General features: G+C 38.4%; 1 protein-coding gene across 4 annotated transcripts in view; it reads right to left on the bottom strand.

Moving 5' to 3' along the window:
• The window catches only part of CHCHD3 (coiled-coil-helix-coiled-coil-helix domain containing 3), a 262,164-nt gene that overhangs the window by 189,494 nt on the left and 47,192 nt on the right, over positions 1-25,478 (bottom strand). For all 4 annotated transcript variants that reach the window (XM_005857201.2, XM_005857203.2, XM_005857202.2 and 1 more), the window contains exon 3: positions 14,442-14,523. In XM_005857201.2, the coding sequence (XP_005857263.1) occupies positions 14,442-14,523 (82 nt within the window). The remainder of the gene's footprint in view (positions 1-14,441; positions 14,524-25,478) is intronic.

Raw genomic sequence — 25,478 nt, 5'->3', positions numbered from 1 at the left:
TTTACAGAATAACCTTTCCAGGTGTATCTTTCAAGTCCTTCCTGCTGTTCTGGATACCTCTTAATATCTGTATGTTCAGAAAAATCATCTGAATGAGGTTAGAAAATTAATTTTTTTTTCCCAATGAACTGGAGGAGATGAACAGAGTGCAATAAATTCATGACCAGACGACACCTTTAAGAGGACTGCCTTCCTAAAGGTAGTACAAATGGCCCCTCACGGTGAAAAGCAATGAATATTTCTGTCTTTGAAATGGAAAGATTGGTCAAAATGGTCAGGTGAGGAGATTTCCTATGCATGGACATTCTGACTTTAGAATGCAGTAAGAAACAGCTGACTTTATGCAGAGAATTGTCACCAAATGTTCCCAGACTCGGCATGACTACTGATGGTTTTCAGGATTGGGGAAAAAAATCAAAATGAGACCTTTCTGTCTTCTACACACATGCAGAAAAGCAATAAATTCTAATTTGGGGGAAGCGGGGCAGGGAGGCACACTTGTATTGCAACACAAGGCCGGCATATTTTCAATAAAAGTACATCTTAAAAATCACTTTGCCATTTTTATAACATCTCTCAGCCTCTTATTCTGTTTAAAAATGATATAGTATGTTAATACATAAAGACAATACTAGTCAGCTATAAAAAATGCCTGAGACAAATTTAAATGACCAACATAATAAAGAATTTGATCTTTTCTTTTTGTATTCTCCCTAGTCTTATGTCAGTAAACTAGAATAAACATGTTATTAAAAGAGAATCAATAGAAGGCTTTAAAATATACAGTACCACAAAAGGTCAAGCCCTGGTATCGATTTTAATATAACATTTTTTGTGCAGCTTCCCAAAGGGTTCTTTTCTAATATTGTTCTTCATTTTTCTCTCACTTTGTTCCCTGACTGGTGAATTTGTTGTTCTTGTCTTCAAAAAGCTGTCTAAAGCTGAGTTTGCTGAGTGTGTGTCATTCCTATGACAAGCTGCTAGAAAATGAAAAAAAAAAAAATCAAGCAAAAAGAAAAAAAAAACATGTAAAGGTAGGAAGAGGATAGATACAAGACAGCATGAAGCAGACAACAAGGTTCATTTCTCGAAAGGTACAGAAACATTCAAACGCACAACAATCTGCAATCGGGGACCACCCTGGGTCTCTTGTCTCCCCTGGTGCCTCGAGTGGACACTGATTCCTAGGAGCCGGGAAGGCAGGATAAGGGAAGAAAGGATGATCTCTCAGGTTTCAACAAAAGAAACTGTCACCAAACCAAGTAGGTAAAGGATGCAAATTCCCACGACATAAATCCATGTGCGTCCAGTTCCTCTGGAACTGAAAGCACCAAATGTTCGATGGAAAATTGGAATGCCTTCGACATGGTTCATGGGGACTAATCAGAGGTACATGGCCAGAGCCACAGACTTCCTGACTTCGTCCCAATAATCAAGGCCCAAAGACTTATACAAGGCACATTCAGGGTCAGGCTCATAAATATGAATGCATACAGAATGTATTACATTGTACGTTTCGTTACAAATTTTGAGTCTGTTTTTGGTTGCCAATAAAAATAACCCAAAACCCAGACTATATTTTCATAACATCAGTTTTTCGCTTTTAGACAATGCTTACTAAGCAGGAAAGGAGGGAATAGTAGATCCTTTTTGCCTAAGTCACCTGAAACCAAAGAAATTGCTGCCTCTGAAGCTAAAAATGAAGTCCCCATATCAAAAAAAGAAAAGCCAATTAAGCCTGCGAGAAGGGAAGACAGCTGTTTTCTAAGAGCCAATAAAACTTGAAAAGGAAATGCTGGGGAGAGGCTTGGAGTTAGAGAACTGTATTTGAATCCTGACGCTGCCTTTTGTCAGTAACACAGCCTTGGGCAGATACTCAGCCTCTCCGAGCTGCATTCTGATTGTGAAATAAACCCAGGAAGCACAGTGACCATTTTGTACCCCAGTCTGGTGTGTGTGTATGCAGGTTGAGGGGGGCACTCAGCCTTGGATCCTGGGGTAAGAGAACTGTATTTGAATCCTGACGCTGCCTTTTGTCAATAACACAGCCTTGGGCAGATACTCAGCCTCTCCAAGCTGCATTCTGATTGTGAAATAAACCCAGGAAGTACAGTGACCATTTTGTACCCCAGTTTGGTGTGTGTGTATGCAGGTTGAGGGGGCACTCAGCCTTGGATCCTGGGGTCATGTGAGGGGCATCATCTTACAGGCTGCCACGGAGCTAAGGCAGGCCTCCGCAAAAGGCTCTGGGGATGTTCAGGGTTAATATAATCAAAGGTACCAGCACAGCATCTGGTAGACAGTAGGCAATCATTAAATGGTAGTTGCTGTTGCCACAGAATTCTCCTGCCTCTTTTCCCTTTTGGACAAATTCTATTCCATTTTAATCTACTTACCCACAACCATAAAATATAGCTGTAATTTAGTAATACATTCTTGTTGACACTTACTATGGGACAGACAATGAGTTTTACATTCCAGTAGAAGAGGCAGTCAATAAAACAGATAAAGTGCTATCAAGAAACAAAGCAAAGAAATGTGGATGGAAAAGGGCCATTCAGTAAACCTGACAAGCTCAGGGAAGGCCTTCCTGGCAGGCCTTACAACTCAGAGACCTCAAGTAACCACACAGGATGGTCTGAGTAAAACTTAACTAAAAGCGTGTCATGGCAGATAGTCATGTCCTAGGCCAGTATCTTTCCTGACAAAGGTCAATCTTTACCTTAACTGAGCCTGTCTATTGTCTCTTTTTATCTAGGGCAGTGGTTCTCAACCTTCCTAATGCCGTGATCCTTTAATACAGTTCCTCATGTTGTAGTGACCCCCAACCATAAAATTATTTTCGTTGCTACTTCATAACTGTAATTTTGCTACTGTTATGAATCATAATGTAAATATCTGATATGCAGGATGTATTTTCATTGTTACAAATTGAACATAATTAAAGCATAGTGATTAATCACAAAAACAATATGTAATTATATATGTGTTTTCTGATGGTCTTAGGCGACCCCTGTGAAAGGGTCATTCGACACCCAAAGGGGTCGCGACCCACAGGTTGAGAACTGCTGATCTAGGATAACATACCTTCGGATGTCAGAGTAATATCCTTTTTGTAGACCCCTCAGGGCATAACCTCCCACCAGGACAGGAGACCACAGAACCCCTCATTGTCTCTTGTCCCCCACATGCCATGTCTATGCGCTGTAAATGTCAACTATCCTATACCCACCAATGTAAAAGAAGTATATGTCTGTCTATTTGTTTTACTTTTTATGCAATCCCAGAGATTTCCCCGCTTTGCTTTCTCTCTCCTCCTTATAATCTACCACCAATGAATTTCATGAAGCCCTTTTACATATTCCCCTTTGATTCTGATGTATAAAATAAATAGTAAGACTGCCATTTTCCAGAGCATTTCTCAGTCCATTGAGATTTTGCTTCCCAGCAATTGTTGTCAGTTGGTCTCAAATAAATTCATAAAAATTCTTACAGGTTTGGACTTTTCTTCTGTCGACAGAAATGACAACTAACAGAGGGGACAAGAAAGAAAGAATATTTAGGTAAAGCAATCAACAAAGCCCAAATAGTAAGAGGAAGCCAGCCATGCAGAACAGGGAATACTAATATTCCAGGCGAACAGCTGCAGGCACAAAGAGGTTTGGCCACTAATGTAGCTGAAACTTTCAATGAAAGATGGTAAGAGATGAGGGATGAGTATATAAATATATAAAGGGAAGAAGAGGACTAGAAGGTCAAGGGAAAGGTTTGGACTTTAAGCTAAACCTAGGATTTTAAGTAAAAAAACTGCCGTGATTCAAAATATATTAACACTGCTTGGTGAAGAGTAGAATCGGGAGAGAAGAGTGGCTCCCTGCAGGAGACTCTGTAATAGTCCAAGCGAGAGTGACAATGGCTTAGGCAGGGTTTCTCAACCTCGGCACTACTGACATTTGGACCTAAGAATTCTTTATTGTAGAGATCTGTCCTGTGGGATAGCTGGCCTGTAGGGTACTTAGGCGTATCGCTGGCCTCTACCCGTTACATGCCAGGAGCACCCTCCAACCTGAAAGATCTCCAGACATGGCCAAATGTCCAATGGAGATGTGGAGGCAAAAGTCCCCCCAGTCAAGAAGCACTGGCTTACACTAAGTAGGGATAGAAATGGTGAGAGAGGTAATGGGCTTGAAATATATTTTAAAAGTAGAGACACCAGGGCTAATCAATTGGAAGGGGGAAAGAAGAGACATAAAGGCAAGAAGGGAACAAAAATAAGCAGTAATCAGCCCTGGCTGGTGTGACTCAGTTGGTTGAGTGTCATCCCGTGTAAAGGTTGCCGGTCTGATATCTGGTCAGGGACCATACCCAGGTTAAGGGTTAGATCCTGTCAGGGTGCGTGCACACAGGAGGTAACCAATCGATGTTTCTCTCATCATCTTCTCTCTTTCTCTCTCTCTCTCTCTCTCTCTCTCTCTCTCTCTCTCCTTTCCCTCCCTCCCTTCCTTCCTCCCTCCTTTCCTCCCTCCCTCCCACTCCTTTCTTCTTTTTATAAAATCAAAAACATATTTTTAAAAAAGAATAATCAGTCATCAAAATCCTGATGTTACCCTCAATTTTTGTTAGACTAACATCCAGCTATTCAGTAGTTTGAGGAAAGTGCTTTCCAAATCAAACCTACCTGGGGCTGACAAATAATTTAGGTCACACAAACTCACCAGGACAATAGTTCAGGCTCCTTTTCTTCAGTCTTACACAAACTGAATGGTACAGTTGACAGTTATATTCATTAAAAAATACACAATTTCTAACATTTTACATAAAAACCTATAGAATATAAATTTTTCACCCAGTATTTGACAGTAGTTTGACAGTTTTATTTCAAAATATAGTCCTGTGAATTAAAAAAAAAATACCAAAAAGGTCCCTTCATTTGTGAATTCTTTTCAAAACTAAATTCCTTATTTAATGAGCTCCATAATCAAGGCAAAACTGACTACACTGAAACCTGAAAAACATAAATCTTCAGTCAACCACATCAAACGAGCCTCAGTTAGAGGTTCAGACTGACGTATAACAGGTAACCCATCACTGTTTGACCGGAATTCAATTTAGCCTCTGAGACACAGTTCAGTAGAGCAATGATGAGTGTGGCTTCAGATTCCAGACTGCTTGGGTTCAAGTCCCAACTCCTCTATTTTCTGGTTATGTGACTGTAAGCAAATGAATCTCTCTGTGTTCCAACCACCCCAAATATGAAGTCAGGTACCAGCAGATCACAACCTGCCTCATGGGGTTGCTATGAGGATTAATACATACAAAGGGCTTAGACCAGTGCTTGGGACAAAGAAACTGTTCAAAACTACTACCTGCTACTATTGCATATGATTACTTACTATTATATATTATTACTACTATTAGTATTACTTTTCTTAGATAAAGTCTTCTTAAATGGTATATATTATCAGATCTACTCAAGATCATAGACTATACACAAGAAGACCACAATATATGACTGGGTGCAAAAAACAAAAGCAAGTTATACAACATTATTACTTCAATTTTGTTTTGTATAAAAAATACTTATGTAAAACACTGTTAGGAAAACATTTTCCCTAGGGTAAGAATGTAGCGAACGATTTTAGAAGGGCAGAGGATGATTAACTTTTTATGATTCAGTATTATTTTAATTTCTTCAGTAGATGTATATTTCTTTTGTAACCATTTTTTAAACAAATCAACATCACCCATGTTTTCAGTCGTTTACGGAATGACCTCTCTAAGTCAAACCTACCAGATTCTGTAGTAATAATAAAAATTGCAGAAACTCTGTTGGGTATTGCTTTTAATTAATAGGCATATCCATATTAAATTAGTAGTTTCAGTTGACTTTTTTATTTTGTTTTTATTTGATTTGGTTTTAATCCATCAGCCTATCAGAAAAGCAAAATTAAAATTTATGGATTTTTAAGAAATTGTACATTAGCATTCACAAAATGGCACCAGGAAATACGGAATTTAAGAGATCTGGTCTAAGAAGCTGTGAAGGAACTTAAACTCAAATCATAATCTTAAACATTTATATGGTTAACCTCTAATTTTATTCTTTATACTCAATGCCAATTTCACACTAGAAGCATTTTAATGGAATAACTTTAAAAATTTCTGAAGGAAATGGTCTAAGCCCAGTGGTGCTCCCTGGTGCTCTATGGAAGGAAGGAAGCAAGTGAAAATGGTATAGAATTGATGACCTGTCCCTGTGCTGCAGCTGCACAGTAGTCAATGGAGGAACCCACATTCTAGTTCCAGAGGTACACTGTCCCAGCAGCTAATTCTAAAGACTGGTTTAAAAACAGGTACACTTTTACACTAAAGGTGGTGCCTTATCAAAATACTTTGACTATCACACAAAAGGCAAATAAATAATAAATACTACAAACCAAAACTCCAACACAACCAATACAAAATAATAAAATGAGTCCAAGGCTCCTTAGGAAGGAAGGAAGGAAGGAAGGAAGGAAGGAAGGAAGGAAGGAAGGAAGGAAGGAAGGGAAGGAAGAAAGGAAGGAAGGAAGGAAGGAAGGAAGGAAGGAAGGAAGGAAGGAAGGCAGGCTAAGGATGAATATAGGAGAAATGCAAAATTTCCATACTACGATCATCCATTAAAGTGCTATGCATCTTTATTGCTTCACACACAGTGGAAGGACCGTGTTGCTCCCCTGAACTCTGCAGAATGCCACTGAGCACACCTGTGCCTCACTTACCAGAAGCAGATACTCACATCTGAAGCTCCCGGGGCACGGCACCACCTGCTTCCACATAGCCTGCCCCCACCCCAGCTGTGCAATAAGAAAAATGTCCCCAGTCTTAGGCTAACAAGAAATTCAAATTGCCACCACTGAAAATGTGCACACAAGCAAGTGTTCAATAGTAAGTTATAGCCTCTGTAGACAAAGAATATTACCTTTAAGCACAAATTCTCAAGAATTTGGTCCTAAGGGCCAATTTGGTCCCAGACCCACCACTTACTACATATGGCCTTGGCAAGTGTCTTTACCTCTCACTTTCTACATTTATAAAGTGGGTAACAGAGATGTTGTGAGGATAAAATGAGTTAAAATATATAAAGTATTCAGAACAGCACTGAGAAAACAGTAAATAACGTAATACTACCTTTCCTTTAAATTTTTTTCATTTTAGTTGGGCATATGTGTCCTGTACTCTGAAATGGTTTTTATAACAGAAAGCATGTGACCCCAATGTGCATATTCTATGTGTGTGTCATCTATAAACTGCTTCATCTCTCAACAAAACATTTAACAAAAACTTAAGATGAGCTACTCTCTTTTTAACAGTTTCCTCCAACCAGGGAAGGGGTTACTACTTACACATAAAAATGTGCCAACATTTGGAAGGAGGCATTACAATGCTGTGAAAAATCTACATCTGATTCACAACCATGTTGCCTAGGCTCCTTTTCAGCTTGAGGCTCTATAGGCAAAGCTGGTCAGGTCAGGAGAGGAAATGTACAGGGACCCTCTCTGCACATTTCCCCACTGTTTCCAGAGTGAGCTGCCATACAAGGACCTCACATTTTCCACTCCTCCTCACACAGCATTCATTACCAGCAGGATCAGCAGACGGATTCCAGAAGGCCCAGGACTGAGGACTCGGCCAGGGTGAGGCCCAAACAATGTGGACCACTGCCCATAAATACAGACTTCTGGACTCAAGGAAATGGACATCTGGCCACTCCCCTCACCCCTTCTAAAACAGAAACAGAACTAACTCATCCAACAATGCTATTTGCACAAGAAAAGTATACTCCTCGCTCATGCACAGTGTCCAATTTTGAGAGAAAATCAACCTGACAAGGCATTAGAGCCGGTAAGAATGATTCTCAGGTCTCCAGGAAGGGAAAAGGGAAGGGGCGGACAGAGCTCTAAATCCCTAGTCCTAACAATACTCTGATGGCACTTGAATCAGCTTTATATCAAAGTGCCATGTTGGGTGTCCTTTGAATAAACATTTACAAAATAATGAGAGAGAATGATTCAATCAGACAGTGTAAGGTTATGGGGCCATGCAATTCAAGTCCTGGTTCTGCTGCAAAGTGAAAAATTTTACATACATCTATTTCAGTCATCGGTGTTTTTAAAACAGTGATGACACTGACAATAAACATTAATAGTTTATGTAAGGAATAATAAATTATTCATAGGGTACATCACAATCCCCTCTCCCCTTACCCTAGATTGCTCTGAGTAAAAGAGAAACTTCAGCAAGGATTATTATAACTATGGCACATCCAGAAACCTATTCCTAGAAAATTCCAAGGGCAGAAACCAACTTTGGCACAAGTTACGTCAAACACTATGCTTCACAAGAGAAAACGCTGTAATTACTGTCAAAAGAAACATCCGAACAAAAAGTGGTTGAACATCACTGCTGCTAACACGACCAATAAAAAAGTCACAGTCTGATATAAAGCTGATTCTATGGCATGCTTAGAATTAATTAGATTAATTCCAGTCCAGGTTTAATATTCCAACAGTGTAAAAATAGCTTCTCAAACTGAATTCAGGGCAGGACTCTACAACTGCATAACACTGAAAAGGAGAGAAAATTGGATTTGGAAAAATAAGTAAAGATATGTGAATAAAACACAGACTGGGTAATCCAACCTTCTATATTTGTTGGTTATAAGAAGCAGTTGTCTTTATTAAAAATAGAAAAGTGCCACTTGAAGAAAAAGATAAAGTAGCAGATGGCACACGATTCCAGTGCCTGGTACCTACACAGCACTTCCAATCAACTTCCAGTGAAAAGGACCGGGAGGCTAGGGTGTGAGTGTCCTTCAGAACTGGTATGTCTTTATCTACTTTTAAGCAGAGTGGAATAGAAACATGCAAGTGTAAAACAACAGCAACACAGTATGCATTTTTAAAATCAAGGCTACAATGGGGTTAATAAGAAAATTAATCTAAAATATCAGGACTTTTATACTGCAGAAGGAACTCCTATATGGCAGAGTACATGCAGGAACATTTTGAAAATGATGCTAACGAAGTCTCCAATACTCCTACTGGAACCAGAACTGGGAAATAAGCTCACATCACAGCAGGGTGTGTGTCACTGAAGACTTAAAACTCAAAATTTCTGCAACCATCTTCTTTGCAAATATTAATTAACTAGAAATGAGACGCATTTGCCTGTAATAGTTGTAAGTGCCAAGAGAAAATACTCACTGCTAACTGATCTGTTATTCACTTCAAAACTCTACTTTACAAGAAGCCATTGATAAATATTAGTTATCAAAAAGTACTTGTTCCCTGAAAGTTGGTTTCTCTTTTTCTTCTTTTTAGTGCTATATACCTAGAGAATACATGCAGGTTCAGGTTGAAGGCATGTGATTTCATCCTAACTGTGTAATTTGTATCACATTAGGTAGACGATTTCCCATATTATGTATTTCCAGTGTGGTGCTAACCCACAAACCCTGTTTGTCTCTACTGGATTCTTTCCTTTTTTAGCTTTTTCCTCCAGAGGCAGAAAATATGTATTCATAAAATTGAAATGAACTCTTTTATATAATGAATTTAAACAGAAGGTATCATCCCTATAAATTTCACCTTTACTACAAGAAACTAAAAAGTCCCCAAATCTTTAAGCCCTTAATACATGCTATAAGTGGAAAAAAAAATAATGGACTGTACTATATTCTAACTTACCCATACAGTTAATAAAATTTATGACTACTTTATGAAATCACTTATTAAATCAAATTAATTAGCTTACATCTCAAATATCTAATGTAATTATCCAAGTAATTTAAAGTGGGGGAAATCTCATCAGTTGTCCATTTAAAAACAGCAAGCAAGTAATCTTGGTTGATGTGTAGCTAGTTACAATATCAAGTAGGTATTCCCCTTCTTCTTGTTTTCCTGAAGAAAAGTTATTAAAACTGAAACACTTTCACTTGCTTTTATAGGTAAAGAGGTGAAATCCAAATGCCAAAGGTCAGAGGTCAGAAGCAGTCACATTATTCTTGCTGTCAAAGACTGACTTTTGGAGGCAGGGCACAGGAGAGAAGCAAATCACATTTTAAAAGCCTGTACTCAAACTGGGGCATATTATGTCCTTGCTATATTGGCCTGCTATAGTTACAACACAATATGGTCAGCTATTATCCAAAACACACGATAGAGTGTTACAGCAAAAACAGACTGCTGACATGAGCATTTAATTTACTCTTGACTCCCAATACACCAAACAGCTATTCCCTCCATTAGATGTTGTGATAAGCAAAACTGTAATTCCAAATTAAACTCAACATTTAGTGCATGTACTAATATTATGTCAGTGATATTTTGGGGCATGATTTTGTTAACTAAGCAAATCACTCAAGAGTCTCATAAAACAGAATCAGATCTAAGATAAATTGAGATTTCATGAATAAATGGTTTTTAGAAATGAGAATACAACACATACAGTCACAGTGCTTTACAATTAGCTGCACCATCACTGTGGCCCAGCAGAAAACTCCTTTAAAGCAACTGCATGTCTGATAGTAAAGAGTGGAGATTTAAAGGAGTTCAGGTTAATTTTAAATGGTCTAATGATATATCTTCCGTTTAAATGATTTTTGAATGGGATCTAAATGAGTGTGGCACTACCAATCAGAGAGGTTGTAAAAGGCTTCTGCATTAGATGGGAGGTAAGGCAAGACACCCAAGAAGTCATTTCCAATCCCACAAATGTATGGTCCAGAGTGTACATGAACTGTATTGACCAAATACAGCCCTAGAACAGTATTTTTCTGTTTCACATGTCTGAGAGCATCTTACACTGCTGTATGCCAGTTGTCAGAACTTGAGCATAAGCATCACAATTTGCAAAAACTGGTGTCAGCAGCCTGGAAAAATCCCAGGAACAGCAGTGGAGCAATCATTTCAGGAACGCTTTCGCCAAGGCTTTGATGGCACAGAATATGATGTGAGGAAAAACAAGGACAGCAAGACCCTGAGTCAAGAAGTGATTCAGAAGAACTAGACCCAATGTGAGCCGGTTTTTAAGAAGATCTTAACCCTGGGGTTCTCACTATCAGCACGTTGACATTTTGAGCCCGACAATTCTTTGTTCTGGACAGAGACAGAGGTGAGAGCTGTCTTGTACACCAGGATGGTTAGTAGCATTGCTGGCCTCTACCCACTAGATACCAATAACACCTGACAGGTTGTGACAGCCAAAAATGTCTCCAGACACTGTCAGATATCTCCTGGGGACCAAAATCTCCCCCAATGCCTTAACCTATTTATTTTGCTTACATTTTTCCCTTTTTGAATATGCAAGTGATGTTTTTTAAAAAAATCAAAGTCATGCTTAATGAGATCTTTCAATAAGAAAATTCTAAGAGATAAACTATTGTGTTACAATTTGCAGCAATTTTTTTCTTGTGGTACATCAAATACAATGCTTCTTACAATCAATGGCCTCTTCAATTCAATGAAATTCAGCCACCCAACATCTTTTTCTTTTTGTTATGGAATGCTTATCCTGATTTTCTTTTGAGTAAGTACTTCTTAGTAGTAACTTAGTAGTAACCAGTTCTTCCCTAGCTGGGGTTCTCTAGTCTTTCTTTTGATTCTTTTGAGCTTTCCAAAATGCTTCTAAAAATCCCCTTGCTTCCTAAGTTAACCAGAGTTAAGTTTCAATCTTTCAACCAAAAAATCCTGACCGAAACAAGGTTCTTATTTAAGCTACCCTAATAAAAGACATTTCAGAGTATTTCCCTGCCACAAAGTTCACCTGTTAAAACTGTTACTGCTTCTCCTTACCACTCACCACATAGGTAGAGTGAGTAGGGGTATGTATAGATGACACAAGGATTGCTGAAACAGTGGCACAAGGAACCCTCTAAAACTGCTTACAAGGCTTCATTCAATTAAAGCAACAGATAAAATCTATAATAATAAAAGTGTAATATGCTAATTAGACCAGACTGCTGAACGACCTTCCAGACGTCATTCCAGACATCCTTCTGGATGAACCCGTGATGGTGAGGGCCGAGGCAGAAGCAGTTAGGGGTGATCAGGCAGGCAGGCAGAGTGGTTAGGGGCGATCAGGCAGGCAGGCAGGAGAGCATTTAGGAGCCAGCAGTCCCAGATTGCGAGAGGGATGTCCGACTGCCGGATTAGTTGGACATCCCCCGAGGGGTCCCGGATTTCGAGAGGGTTCAGGCCGGGCTGAAGGACAACCCCCCCCTTTGCACAAATTTCGTGCACCAGGCCTCTAGTAATGTATAAATGCCTTGACACCAAAAGTTGCTTTGCAAAGACTGCACACAAAACTTTCTTAATGCTTTTTCTAAAGTTTCTTCTCTGGTACAAAAACAAAACAAACAAAAAAACAGCTATTGATTCTTTTAAAAACTATCACATAGATGAACACACACTTTGTGCCAAGATTTGACAGCTGGAAGTTTTCATGAAGAAGGCTTCAAATAAAACATTTTTTAAAAGAAAAAAAAATAATAAAAAGGCTATACCACCCTCTGTTCTCCTAAAAGGTGACAGAAAATAAATTCTTTATCAATAGTCATTTGTCCAGGTTACAGCTAGGCTGCCAACCCCAGTCCACTTGCGATTTGAAATTGGCTCTCCCTGGCACCTTTTATTCATCTCATCTGCCCTTTACCTCTCACAGACCAAGGCAAAGCAAATGGAAGCTGAATAAAAAAGGAAGAATAAAGAAAGAAAACACCAGAGTGAGAGTTATTGTATGAAGCCTGTACCACAAGGAGAGAAGGGAAGTCAAAAAATTTCTATGTGAAATATAAGCAAAGTAAACATGATTTTAACCCCAAAAAACTCCTTATTAAAATAAAATTCAATTAAAAATAAAATTTCAAAGATAAGAAATTCTACCATAATATATTGATTTTCTTTGCTTCTTAATGAAAATGGTCTGAATTTTTTGGAATATTCAAACTTCACCATCTAATTACATACTCCATCAGCCTAACCCAATTAAATAATTATAAAGTGCTATGTGGAAAACTACAGAAATATACACAGACTCTTTTCACCAGTACTAATTACATCTTGATTTTTTAAACCCTAAACTATGAGCCTTCTCTATTTCCTGAGAAAATGGCAGTCTTAATCTAAAACTTATGTTCTGTTTTACACGTTTCAAAAGCAAACTGGAGGTAGCTTAGCATTTACATCAATAAAGAAATTTTAGAGATGAAATATTTAAGGCCCAAAGAGGTTAGATTATATGTTGAAGGATCTATGGCCATTGAAGACGAGAATCCAACTCAAAGATTCTTTACATTTAGCTCTCCCAAGCAAAACAGTTACGCAACCAAAACAAAAACAAGCACACGCTAAGCATCCACTGGTGGCAGGCATGTGCTTAGTGCTCACAGCAGAAAGGCATTTGCATGATCATATAACAGTAATGCTCTGTGCTGTATGCAAATTTCAGAAGTAGCACAGATGGAAAGCACTTGACTCTATCTTAGATTAAAAAGTACTGGCACATTTTTATGAATAACTGTGTACTTTAAAGGTTTTTAAAAAGTAGTACTTTTACCAAAAAAATTTATCTATGCTGTTTTGAATATTGTATGTTTTTCAGTTTATAGCTTTGAACATCTTTTTGAATCAGCACATAAGGATCTACTTGACTGTCTAGTACTGTACTGAGGCATGTGCCATAACTCAGTCATCTAGTCCCCTATGATGGCCATATGAATTACCTCTGGTTTTCTACTATTACAAAAACACTTCAATGAACATTCTTTTAACTGTTAGTGGTAGTAGTAGTTTTAATAATGATAAAAATAATGTAGTAGTATGTATATAGAAAAAAATCTAGAGGAATAAAATGTTCAAGATTGGTTTTCTCCATAGAATGGAATTATAGAAGATTTTGATTTTTCAACCTGACATCTTTCTGATATGTCTTCAGTTTTTTTAAGTGAGTATATTCATAATTAGTGCTATTTATTAATATGGGCACTATGGATAATACATGGTATTCATTAATAGCTACAATATTGCTAACCTTCATAACCACAGTAGACAATATAATTTTCAATCTTAACTACATTCATTGAAAGAAACTAGTTTGTGAAATTCCTGGAGAACCCTCAAGAACTACTTCTCACATTATTGAGAAAACAGGGCTCAGTCAGTATTCATGCAATAAAGAACCACACAAAAGATATAATGGACACTTATAACCAAGTTTGGGGAGAGGGCAACCTAGGGCTAACAAGCACAATCCAAAACCGAAAATGGCCAAGTTCATATGCTCAGCACATTCTGAAGTTCAGCCAGACACAAATAATGAGTCTTACTACAATTATTCCTCTCTAAAAATACTTAATAATTATAACAAGTCGACCAAAATCTCCCGCCTGCCAGGAAACTCACCGTTTCTGGTTTTCAGACTCTTTCTTGGCTTGCTCCAGAGCCAGCTCCTCGGCTACTCTTCTCTTCAGTTCTTCATCGGAAACTGGAATCAGTAAAGAGCAAAAGGAGATGAAATTAGTGATTTTTGAAAAACAAAACCAAGAAAATACTCACAAAAACAAAGCTGAGACTGGAGCTAAAAGGGCAAAGTTCTGGCAGCTGGCCAGGGGCTCCTTGGGACCATCTAAGCACTATGGAAAAGACCAATTAGTGCATTTCAGCAGTAACTTAATCAAGAGTTCCCTGGTGACCTAGAAATTTCCACACCTGCCAAAATTTAGAATAAACTCAAGGAGCTCCTTACTGCCAATGGGGACTGAGCTGTTAAGTACAAATTCTTTAAAAGGATGTCCTATCACTAAAGTCTGACAATGGCATATAAAGGGAAGAGACGATGTAAGGAAGGGATTTTACAGAGGAAAATTACACCAAAGCTTTCTCACTTTGATAATTAAACATTTTTTAAAAATCATTTATTACAGAGAGAAAATTATTTGTGTTTATATTCATTCTTCCATAATTTATGGGGAAAAAAAGGCATTTGTGGACATTTTGAAACCTATTTTTGGGAATACATATCATTCAAATTCAAGTGCCAGCAACTGGAGAGAGACTTCAGAACAGTGCTGAGAACTTGGCTGGAGCTTCTTACAGACCTGGTGACTTGATGTGAAACATCTGGTCTTTACAATTAGAAAATTTTGTACGATGTGTTTTGTAAAGATTCTTACAGCTATGATAGCAAACAAAATAGATAAATTTTACAGACTCCTTCAGAGCCTTCCACAAAAAAAATAAGCAGAGACTATTTCCTCTTCACTAAAACCCACTACCCAAAAGTATGACCAAGAAAGCACCAGAAACACTTAGGAGGATCTAGGAAGACACACTGGACTTATTATTTCAAACGGTAGCCTGTTAAATGGAAACCTAAGCAGCACTGTCTGCTTTGCAACAACACTCTACTTGATGATCTGAACGTTATAAGCACCTTGCCTCAGGGCAGACAAAAAGTTAATTACAACAGGATATGCACAAGCCTCTTTAAATTGTGCTGACATTGGGCAATAACAAAGAAGATATATGAGAGGTCATAAGGATGTTTTCTCTTACTGTTGGACTATCAGAAAACAACAGCATCAAAGGACATCAAGAAGGTGAAGAAAACCCACAGATAGGAGGAAATATTGGCAAATCACATAACTGACAATTAACTTGTATCCAGAAAATACAAAGAACTTTTATAACAGAACAATAAGAAGACAATTTTAAATGGGCATAGATATGAATATGCATTTTCCTAAAGAAGTGTTACAAACCACAATAAGCACATGAACAATTGCTCAACAGCATTTGTCATTTGGGAAATGCAATTAAAAACAGCAGTGATACACCAATTTGAACCCACTATAATCAATAAGACGATAACAAGTGTTAGTGAAAATGTGGAGAAACTGGAAGCTTCATACATTGCTGGTGAAATATAACATGATGCACCCACTGTAGAAAAGAGACAGTCAGGTCCTCAAAATGCTAAACAAAGTGACCACAGGACCTAGCAATTTCACTCTTAGGTATTCTATATACACAAGAAACTTGAAAATATATGTCTATACAAAAAGTTGTACATGAATATTATGGTAGCATTATTCATGGCATCCCAAAAGTGAAGACAGCTTAAATGCCCATCAGCTGATGAATGGATAAACAACTGGTGGTATATCCATTCAGTGTGATATTATTCAGCCATGGAAGTCATGAAGTACTGATAGATGCTACCACATGGATGATCCTTGAAACATCATGCTAAGTGAAAGAATGTCACAAAAGGTTGCACAACTTGCATGCTTCCACTGATATGAAATATATAGAAAAGGCAAGTCTATAGACTCAGAAAGGAGACTAGACTGGTTGCCAGGAGTGGAAGGAAGGTGAGAATGGAGAGTGACAGCTAATGGGGAAAGGATTTCTTTTTGGGGGTGTTAAAAATGTTCTAAAATTAGATAGTGAGAGAGAGCCATCTCACAACTCTGCAAATATACTAAAAACCACTAAAATGTACACTTTTATTGGTAAACTAACTGGGCAGCAGTTTTCTCAAATAGATGTTTTCAAATGGATGTTCTCGAGAGTCCCTTCAAACTATGTATTTCATGCTGCTGTTTGGCTTCGATCCTGCTTCAAAGTCTGTAGTAGAAGAGATGCACATCTCTGCTTTGAAAAGGTCACACAAAATCAAGAAAAAAAAACTAGAACAGGGAATTGTTTGCATTCAGGCAAATCTTATAACTTTTCAATATTAAAAGTTTTAGAAAACAATACAAATAAAAGTGAAATTAGTAACAGCTCAGCAAAGAGTCTGAATACTCTTTGTTTCTCTATTAGCTGAACTTTGGATAAATCAGATAACCTACCTGAGTTTTGATTTCCTCACCCAAAAGCAGGACCAGGTGAGTTACATGGGTGTCTGCCACCTCAGAAGTTCTAGATTATATAGCCCACAAGGTAATGATTTTCACCGATTTCGCATAAACAAGCAAAAATCATGACTTCATTTTTTGGAGGTGTTCAGAACTACCAACTCTGTTAGCAAAAATTGAAACAAATACTTAATCAATTAATATTATCTGATAAAACTATTCTCTGAAGTTCTACATACCAATCAGGATCAACACACAGCCAAACTGTACCTGTAAAATCATGCCACTTCCCCCAGATTGCTGCAAACTGCCACAGCAAAAATTTTCTCAGGCAAAATTCAAATTCTCAATCACAATGCAACTTAATTCCATTCAGCCCTTTAAAGCCTAGGCTTCGAAAGATGTCAGTGTACCAGGTCTAAATATGAAGCAATGAGATCAGTTTTCTAAGTGAGCTGCTAATACAGTCTCGTATCTTCACATGTTGTGCCTCTTACAAAGGGGCTTCTTACCAGGGGAAAAGCTGAAATCAGCAGTGAGTTGTTTTTTTGTTACTCCTCACCCAAGGATATTTTTTCCATTGATTTTTAGAGAGTAAAAGGGAGAGGGAGAAACAGAGAAAGACACATGGATTGGTTGCCTACCGCACACACAACTGAGTTGCATGCCCTTGACTGGAATAGAACCCACGACTCTTTAGTCTGTGGGTCGATGCTCTAACCACTGAGCACCAGCTAAGGCAGAAGTGAGCTTTTTATTATGATGTGACCAATCTGGAATGGAACAATAAGGACTCCACTACCCAAGGGGGACCAGCTGGCTGGATGGAAAGGAAGCCATGCAGGAGAGACTGCAGAGAAGCAAATTTAGCTTCAAAGTGTGTCTTCTTTCTCTATACCCTCCTGCCTATCAATCACAGTCAGCCCTGCCACCTGCTGTGGGGTGAGGTGAGAAACAGATGGAGACAACTGTGGTATCATCTAGGTAGGCCAGGTGGGGAGAAACTGGGACAGGGATGGCGGCAGAGGAAAAAAACCAGCAGCTCTGCAAGGGGTGGGGGGGCGGGGGGGAGGACACTTCCAGGTCCACTGAAGAAGGTATACCAAAGGGAAAAACGAAAAATCACACACACACACACACACACACACACACACACACACACACACATCTTTTGGGTCTCACTTCCAAGGTCACAGCTGAAAAAGTAATTTCTTTAGCTACAATTGAGAATTTAAAATAACAAAAGATAAAACATAATCGAGCATAGTGAGTTTAAAATCTAAAATAGCAAGTCAAAGTCCAGGCAGGAAAATAAACCAGTCTAGTAATGGGTTTCTAGCAAATCTAAGTTTCATGTTATTTGTTTTTAAATCAATAGAATACAGAAAGCAACAACATATTTCTTCTGGTAGGTCTGACCCCAAGTGCGCAAGGGAAAAGATATACCTTCGGGAGACCGCTATTTTAAACGGCCCTGTTCAAAACACTCTTTCCAGCTCTCAGGATATGAACATTTTCTCAAAACTGTTATTAAACTAAAAGGTCAGTGTTTCTGGATGGGCTCCTTTAAGAGAAGCACAGGAAAGGCCAACTTTGCTGATTAGCACAGTGTGTCTCCAAGCAGATCTTTAGGGACTGGCAAAGTCTGTGAAATGAGAAAAAGTAAAAATGAGAAATGTCCAAGCCATAGAAATCAGATTTGCCATGGAAATCGGCACAACCACTGCAAGCGCAGGAAGTATGGTTCTATAGCTTTTACCTACATACACTCTTTCCTTTCAAAGTGTATGAAGACAAAGGATGTTTTCTTCTCGTACATATACTTTTAAAAATCTCAGAACCCAATTTAAGTTCTGTCTCAATGGCAAATGTATCTTAATGAACGCAAACACTGGCATTTTGTCAATTAGATATAGTAGGTCGACACTGACCATAAGACATATGAGGAAAAAGTCAAGCATTGCTATTGCTTGGTTACAGCAAGTCTGCCCTAAACTCTTTATTTGAAACTATTACTGAAAATTATAAATATCTGTGTGGTTGAAAGCAGCTCATGATTTCCTAACAAAATTATGTTTGTTTGTTTAGTAAACAACATTTCTAAATGAATGTTTTGGTTAGTCCACACATTCTTTACTGAATGCCTAGCAATAATTTACCCCTCTTAGCCACATTCCAAATTTCTAAGAATTTAAATTCTCAAGACATTCTAAGAATCTATATTTCTAATTTGGGTTCAGGATCAATGAGAAACTCCTAACCTTATACTTAATTATGAGTATTCTTAGCAACTGTGAATACCACATCTTAATCCTCAGAGGAAGTGTAGCATAAATTCATTACACCTCATCTGTCTTCTGGGTTATATGATTTATGTCCAAATTTTCCATTTTCAGAAACTGGTTAAACTGGTAGAGAGGGAATGGGGGGGATGGGGAGACACTATAATATATTTAAGACAGTTCTTTGGTAAACAGAAATGACTCCAAAAAATAGAATGACTTTATGAAATGTCTCATCATCTAAAATAAAACAAAAGACTGAAAATGCAATCATGATTTGAGACTTTCATTCCCTGGAACTCAAGGGACATATCAATTTCCTTGGTAACTTTTTCCACCTATGATTTTCCCTTTCCTTCATTTTCTTTGCCTAATCCTCACCCTATTATTCCGTCCCTAATTACAGTATTCTTAAAGAATCTCTGTAAGTTACTTTATAAAAATTATGCCTTGCCTACTAGAAAAATGTCAGGTCCTTTGGGATTTTTTCCTTTACTCCATTCCTCTTTCTGGCTTTACCATTTGCTGATACATACCATGTCCAATTTTATAAAGCCTGTATTTTCATAGGCTAGTTTTAAAACACTGAGGAGAGCTATGAAGATCTACTCTAAAAAGAAAATAAATGTATATAGTTGCATAACACAAGCAGCAGATTTTACATAAAGACTGAATCTGCCAGGATTGAGATAGTTGAGCCAAAACTTATGCCTTTCGATAGAGCCAAATTAAATGTTCAGCTTCATAGAAATATCCCTTAATGTTATAATTTCAACCAATTCCTTAATACAAAAAGAGCTCTGGTTGTTTAAAAAATAATAATGGAAGCACCCATGAAATCCAACACACAGTATATTAGACATAAATAACTCACAGCCTAGGTTGCAGGATAAATCCTGTCCTGCTTCTTTTCTTATTAAGGTACAGGGTTTGATTAGGAGAAGAGTCGAAAGATGACTGGGCTAAATCTCAGGGGTTAGAAAGAAACATGTAATAATCTGACAATATTCATTTCTGACACCATCTAGTTGGCAGACAATACACACAGAGTATGATGTTCAACTGACAATTACATTCACCTAAGGATAATGTATCTTAAGACTGCCTTCAAAAAAAAAAAAAAAGCCATCTGTCTAGATCCCTGGCAGGGTAACTGAGGCTACTTATACATTAAAGTGAATAATGATGTTAGAATGAAAAGCCTTAACTGAACATTCATAATCATAAATATTGAATTGGAATGCACAGTGTTACAAAGAGATTGGCAACCTAACCATTCAGAGCACCCAGTTAATGGTTTATTTTGTAGTACTATTGTGCCAGTAGGATTTATCTACCTTTGTAAATTTCTAATAATATGCAAATAGTGTCATTGTATTGCTTGCTTCACAACAAGCACTCACAGAAACCAGATCCACGTCCCTTTCTATGCGAAAACAAACATCAATACCAGGCTGCAGAGGCTGTACAGCACAGACAAGCTCATCATTCATGTGCCACAGTCCCCACATTTGTAAGTAGACAATTCTTTAAACCAGTATTGGGAATCAGATACATTTAGTATTTCGTGTCTTAATATCCTGAATAACAGTTGCGAGCCCTCCCAAAGCCTCTGGGAAAATAAGATCTATAATTTAAATTAAAAAATAATAATTACCTCTGGATATTGCTTTTTGATGCATAGCTTAATTTTTTTGTTTGTTTCACAAATGGATGTATTTTGTTCACCGGGGAGAAAGTTATAAATTAAACAGCATTAAATCTCCAACCCCAAATGAAGTACCCAAACCACCCAAACCTGTTTCCTCTCATTCCAGCGGTCCTGACTGGGGCTGTACTCAAGGTTTCTGCAGAAAGACTCGTGAAATACAAAGAGGAGCAAGATGGTGATGAAGGGGGTTCCTACCCAGTCCTGGCTGTGCCACCTTAGGTTTTGTGATTTTACTCAAAAACACATCATTCCTTTAGGCCAGTGGTCGGCAAACTCATTAGTCAACAGAGCCAAATATCAACAGTACAACGATTGAAATTTCTTTTGAGAGCCAAATTTTTTAAACTTAAACTATATAGGTAGGTACACTGTTATTAACTTAATTAGGGTACTCCTAAGGCTTAGGAAGAGCCACACTCAAGGGGCCAAAGAGCCGCATGTGGCTCACGAGCCACAGTTTGCCGACCATGGCTTTAGGCCAAAGCTATCATCTATAATATTAGGGCCCAAACTGGAAAATCTCCAGCAGCCCTCCCTGGCACGGTCATGTTAAATGGGAGACTGACATAAGAATTCATGCTGGAGCCTCCACTTCCCCTGAAAACCGGTTAGAATGAAGGTAAAAGAATAAAAAAGTGTATCGTTGGCAACATATTCTGTCCGTTGTTTGCCGTGAAGTGACTGACACTTTGTTCATTTGGAGAAACTGTCTATCTGCTACTCACCTAGCAAACTACCAAAAACAGCCTCTAGGCTTTCCAGACAAACGAAAACTAAGGGGAGGGAGGGCAGAGTGGGGAAGAGAGCCATATTGTACAGGCTTTGCAAAGCACACAGGAGGTCCATGAAATCATGATAACTCATTGATTCGTGGCAGAGAGCCATATTGTACAGGCTTTGCAAAGCACACAGGTCCATGAAATCGTGATAACTCATTGATTCGTGGAGTCAAACGTCAGGCATTAGGTAATAAGTCACCAACTTTTAGAGTACCTGAAGGAAGATTTAGAAGAAATACAGCATACACACTGTAAAAGTCATGCAATCGAAGTATAGTGTGACTGCTCCTCAACAAAACCCTGCCAGACAAGCCCCTTCCCGAACCTCTCCACGCCACTGCCACCCCAGGTTTCTGCCCCTGGACCCTTTACAGAACACCTGGAGCCACCAGGCACCAGGCCCCTCAGCATAATACTCATAAAGGAAAGAATGGGCAACACCTGGAGCCACCTTGGCTGATGGCATACTGTTACAGAAGAATGGGTCTTCATTATAAGCTTATTTGCTGGCTGTACGGTTCCAGTGTTAATGTTTAAGCTCAATTTTCTATTCCCTGGTCAACCATCTGAAGTTACCTTTGTGGTGTTTTTTGTTTGTTTGTTTTTTTCTCAAAAATCAAGCAACCTCTGGGAATATACAAACTAGGGAAATCAATGAGTTCGCTAGGTAGCAAATGCACATTGAGTCAATCCTATGCTAGGCTTTATAAGATATTAAGACATATGGTCCCTACCACTAAGGAGACTAAAGTCTAAGTTAGCAAAACTGTACTACTGAGGTTTAGCATTAAGGACACTTACCAAGGACAGCTGCAGTCATGGAGTGCTTCATGGAGGGACGTGAGCAAGGGCCTACATTAGACATATGGAAAGGAAAGCAAACAATGCTTGTTTGTGAGATAAAATATGCTCAATCATGAGGAGCCTTGGAAACTAGGCAGAAATTTAGATAAGAAATGTTTTTTTAAAAAATAGGGCATCATGGATAGTTGTTAACGTATGAGAATAATGCCATGATATAGGGTGTTATTGGAAACTTTACCTGGCAAAGGTTTGCAGACAAACAGGATGGGGAAAGTATAAGGCAATGATGGATTCTCAAAGTGTAGTCTTAGTTAGAGATGCAAATACAGGATGTCCCAAAAAAATGTATACAAACTTTAACAGCTGATAACTCACTTAATTTTCACTTCAGGTTTAACTGATCTGAAATAGTGAGTGAAGGCAGACTAAGCTTTGAACAAAGAATATTTATCCTAAAGTGCCACTAGACTATTTTTTAGGGGGATACAGAAAAGATAAAGTTTACAGTACAAAACCTGGCAACAGTTGATGAATTGAGGGCGCACAAATACTGAACGAAATGATTCTTAATGTTTGTGATTCCATTGCTTCATGTTATCAGCAGAGCCTGGTCCACAACAATCATTAGTTTGAAAACAGGCACTGACAAAAAAAATTTATTCATTTCTGTAGATTCTTTTAAATTTTGAAAATGAACTGTATGTCAGTAAACAATTACTTTATCATCATTCAAAGTGTGTATACATTTTGGTATTTCTGCTAAGCCCCAGATCTACAAGACAAAACCCTGGGGATGAGGGCCAGCAATCTGTGAACTAACAAGCCCTTCCAGGTGACCCTGGTACTCACTCAAATTTGAGACACTGACATAAGGTGATGAGGACCTGAGCGAGGATACTGGCCATAAAGGTGGAGTCTAAGACACAAGAGCTTTCATGGGTAAAACAGATCGTCTGTAATTGATCAAGAGATGGAAGAGAAAGAAGTCAAATGTTTAACCAGATGCCAAAAAATTAATAAACGCTATGGTCAATTAAGTAAAGGAGAGCTGTTTGGGGAAGAAAAATAATGAGTTCAGTTTCAGACATACTCAATTGAAAATAATGGTAGAATCACCACACAGAATTGTAGGCAATTAGATATTTGAATTTAAAATTCAGATTTGATTTGAGATTTGGCTGGAAAAGCTGATTTGGAATGACTATTACAGATCTGGGGGGAAATGTGTAAGAAAAAAAGTAGAAGGCTAAGGAATAGGCCTTAAAAATTCATCAGATGATGGAGGGAAGTGAAAGAACATCAATAGAGACAAAGAAAAAATGGAATGGAAAGGAAGAAATGAACCAAGATACCATGTGCAGAAAGGGTAAACAGATTTCATCCCGCCCTAACCGGTTTGGCTCAGTGGATAGAGCATCGGCCTGTGGACTCAAGGGTCCTGGGTTCGATTCCGGTTAAGGGCATGTACCTTGGTTGCGGGCACATCCCCAGTGGGGGGTGTGCAGGAGGCAGCTGATCGATGTTTCTCTCTCATCGATGTTTCTAACTCTCTATCCCTCTCCCTTCCTCTCTGGAAAAAAATCAATAAAATATGTTTAAAAAAAAACACAGATTTCATCCCATGTGCCAATTCCGATGAACTGGCAGTAGCGGCCTGAGGTGGTGTGTGTAGGAGGACTCCACATCCAAGTTCAGTGAATTAATGTCTACCCTGGGCACTGGAGGAAGGTTTGGCAGCATGGCTAACAATTACCTATCCCTCCATGGAGGGCATGGAAATCAGAGTGTGTGGGCATCAGGGATCAGTAGGAGAACAACGGAAGGCAGCAATTATATACGGTAGGTGTCTCTTCAACAAGTTTAGAAATTAAGCAACAACGAACAGGGTGGAAAAATAATGAATAGAAGGTGATTTTGCCAATAGATCTATGCAGTGTGAAGGGCAGCCACAATCAACAATCTGTAACTAAATTATAAGAAACTGATGAATGGTAGTTGTTTCTCAAAAGTAACTCAGAGAAGAAACTAGACTTTTGGTGGTGAGCACAATATAGAGTACATAGACATTGAATTATAATGCTGAACACCTGAAATTTATGTTATTAACCAAAATTACCTCAATAAATTTAAATTTTAAAATTTAGATACTACAATGTATCCATTAGTCAAAAATATCTAGTTGTTTAATGTATCATAACACAGACCAATTAATATTTATATGTTATATTCTAGTCCACTTTCCTAATTACCACCCTGATGCAAGGCTCACAGCACATTTTGCTATGATTTCTTTTACTGTTTAAGGTATTACATATGTCTCCTTTTTCTCCCCCGATTGACCTCCCCCCACCACTCCCAACCCTGAGGGCAAGCCCTCACTGCCCCAGTATATCATAACACAGACCAATTAATATTTATATGTTATATTCTAGTCCACTTTCCTAATTACCACCCTGATGCAAGGCTCACAGCACATTTTGCTATGATTTCTTTTATTGTTTAAGGTATTACATATGTCTCCTTTTTCTCCCCCGATTGACCTCCCCCCACCACTCCCAACCCTGAGGGCAAGCCCTCACTGCCCAGGTATCTGTGTCCATTGGTTATGCTAATATGCCTGCATACAAGTCCTTTGGTTGATCTCTAACGTGCATGCCCTCTCCCCTGCCTTCTCTCTGAGGTTGGATGGTCTGTTCAGTGCTATCTTGTCTCTGGATCTATTTTTGTTCATCAGTTTATGTTGATCATTATATCCCACATATGAGTGAGATCATATGATATTTATCTTTCTCCGACTGGCTTATTTCACTTAGTATAATGCTCTCCAGTTCCATCCATGCTGTTGCAAATGGTAAAAGTTTCTTCTTTTTTATAGCAGCGTAGTATTCCATTGTGTAGATGTACCACAGGTTTTTAATATACTCATCTGCTGATGGGCACTTAGGCTGTTTCCAAATCTTACCTACTATAAATTGTGCTGCTATGAACATAGGGGTGCATAT

This window comes from Myotis brandtii, unplaced genomic scaffold (assembly GCF_000412655.1).
Source record: "Myotis brandtii unplaced genomic scaffold, ASM41265v1 scaffold1084, whole genome shotgun sequence".
Lineage (NCBI taxonomy): Eukaryota > Metazoa > Chordata > Mammalia > Chiroptera > Vespertilionidae > Myotis > Myotis brandtii.
Note: the sequence above shows the minus strand (reverse complement) of the source record. Positions and strands in the feature narration are given on the sequence as shown.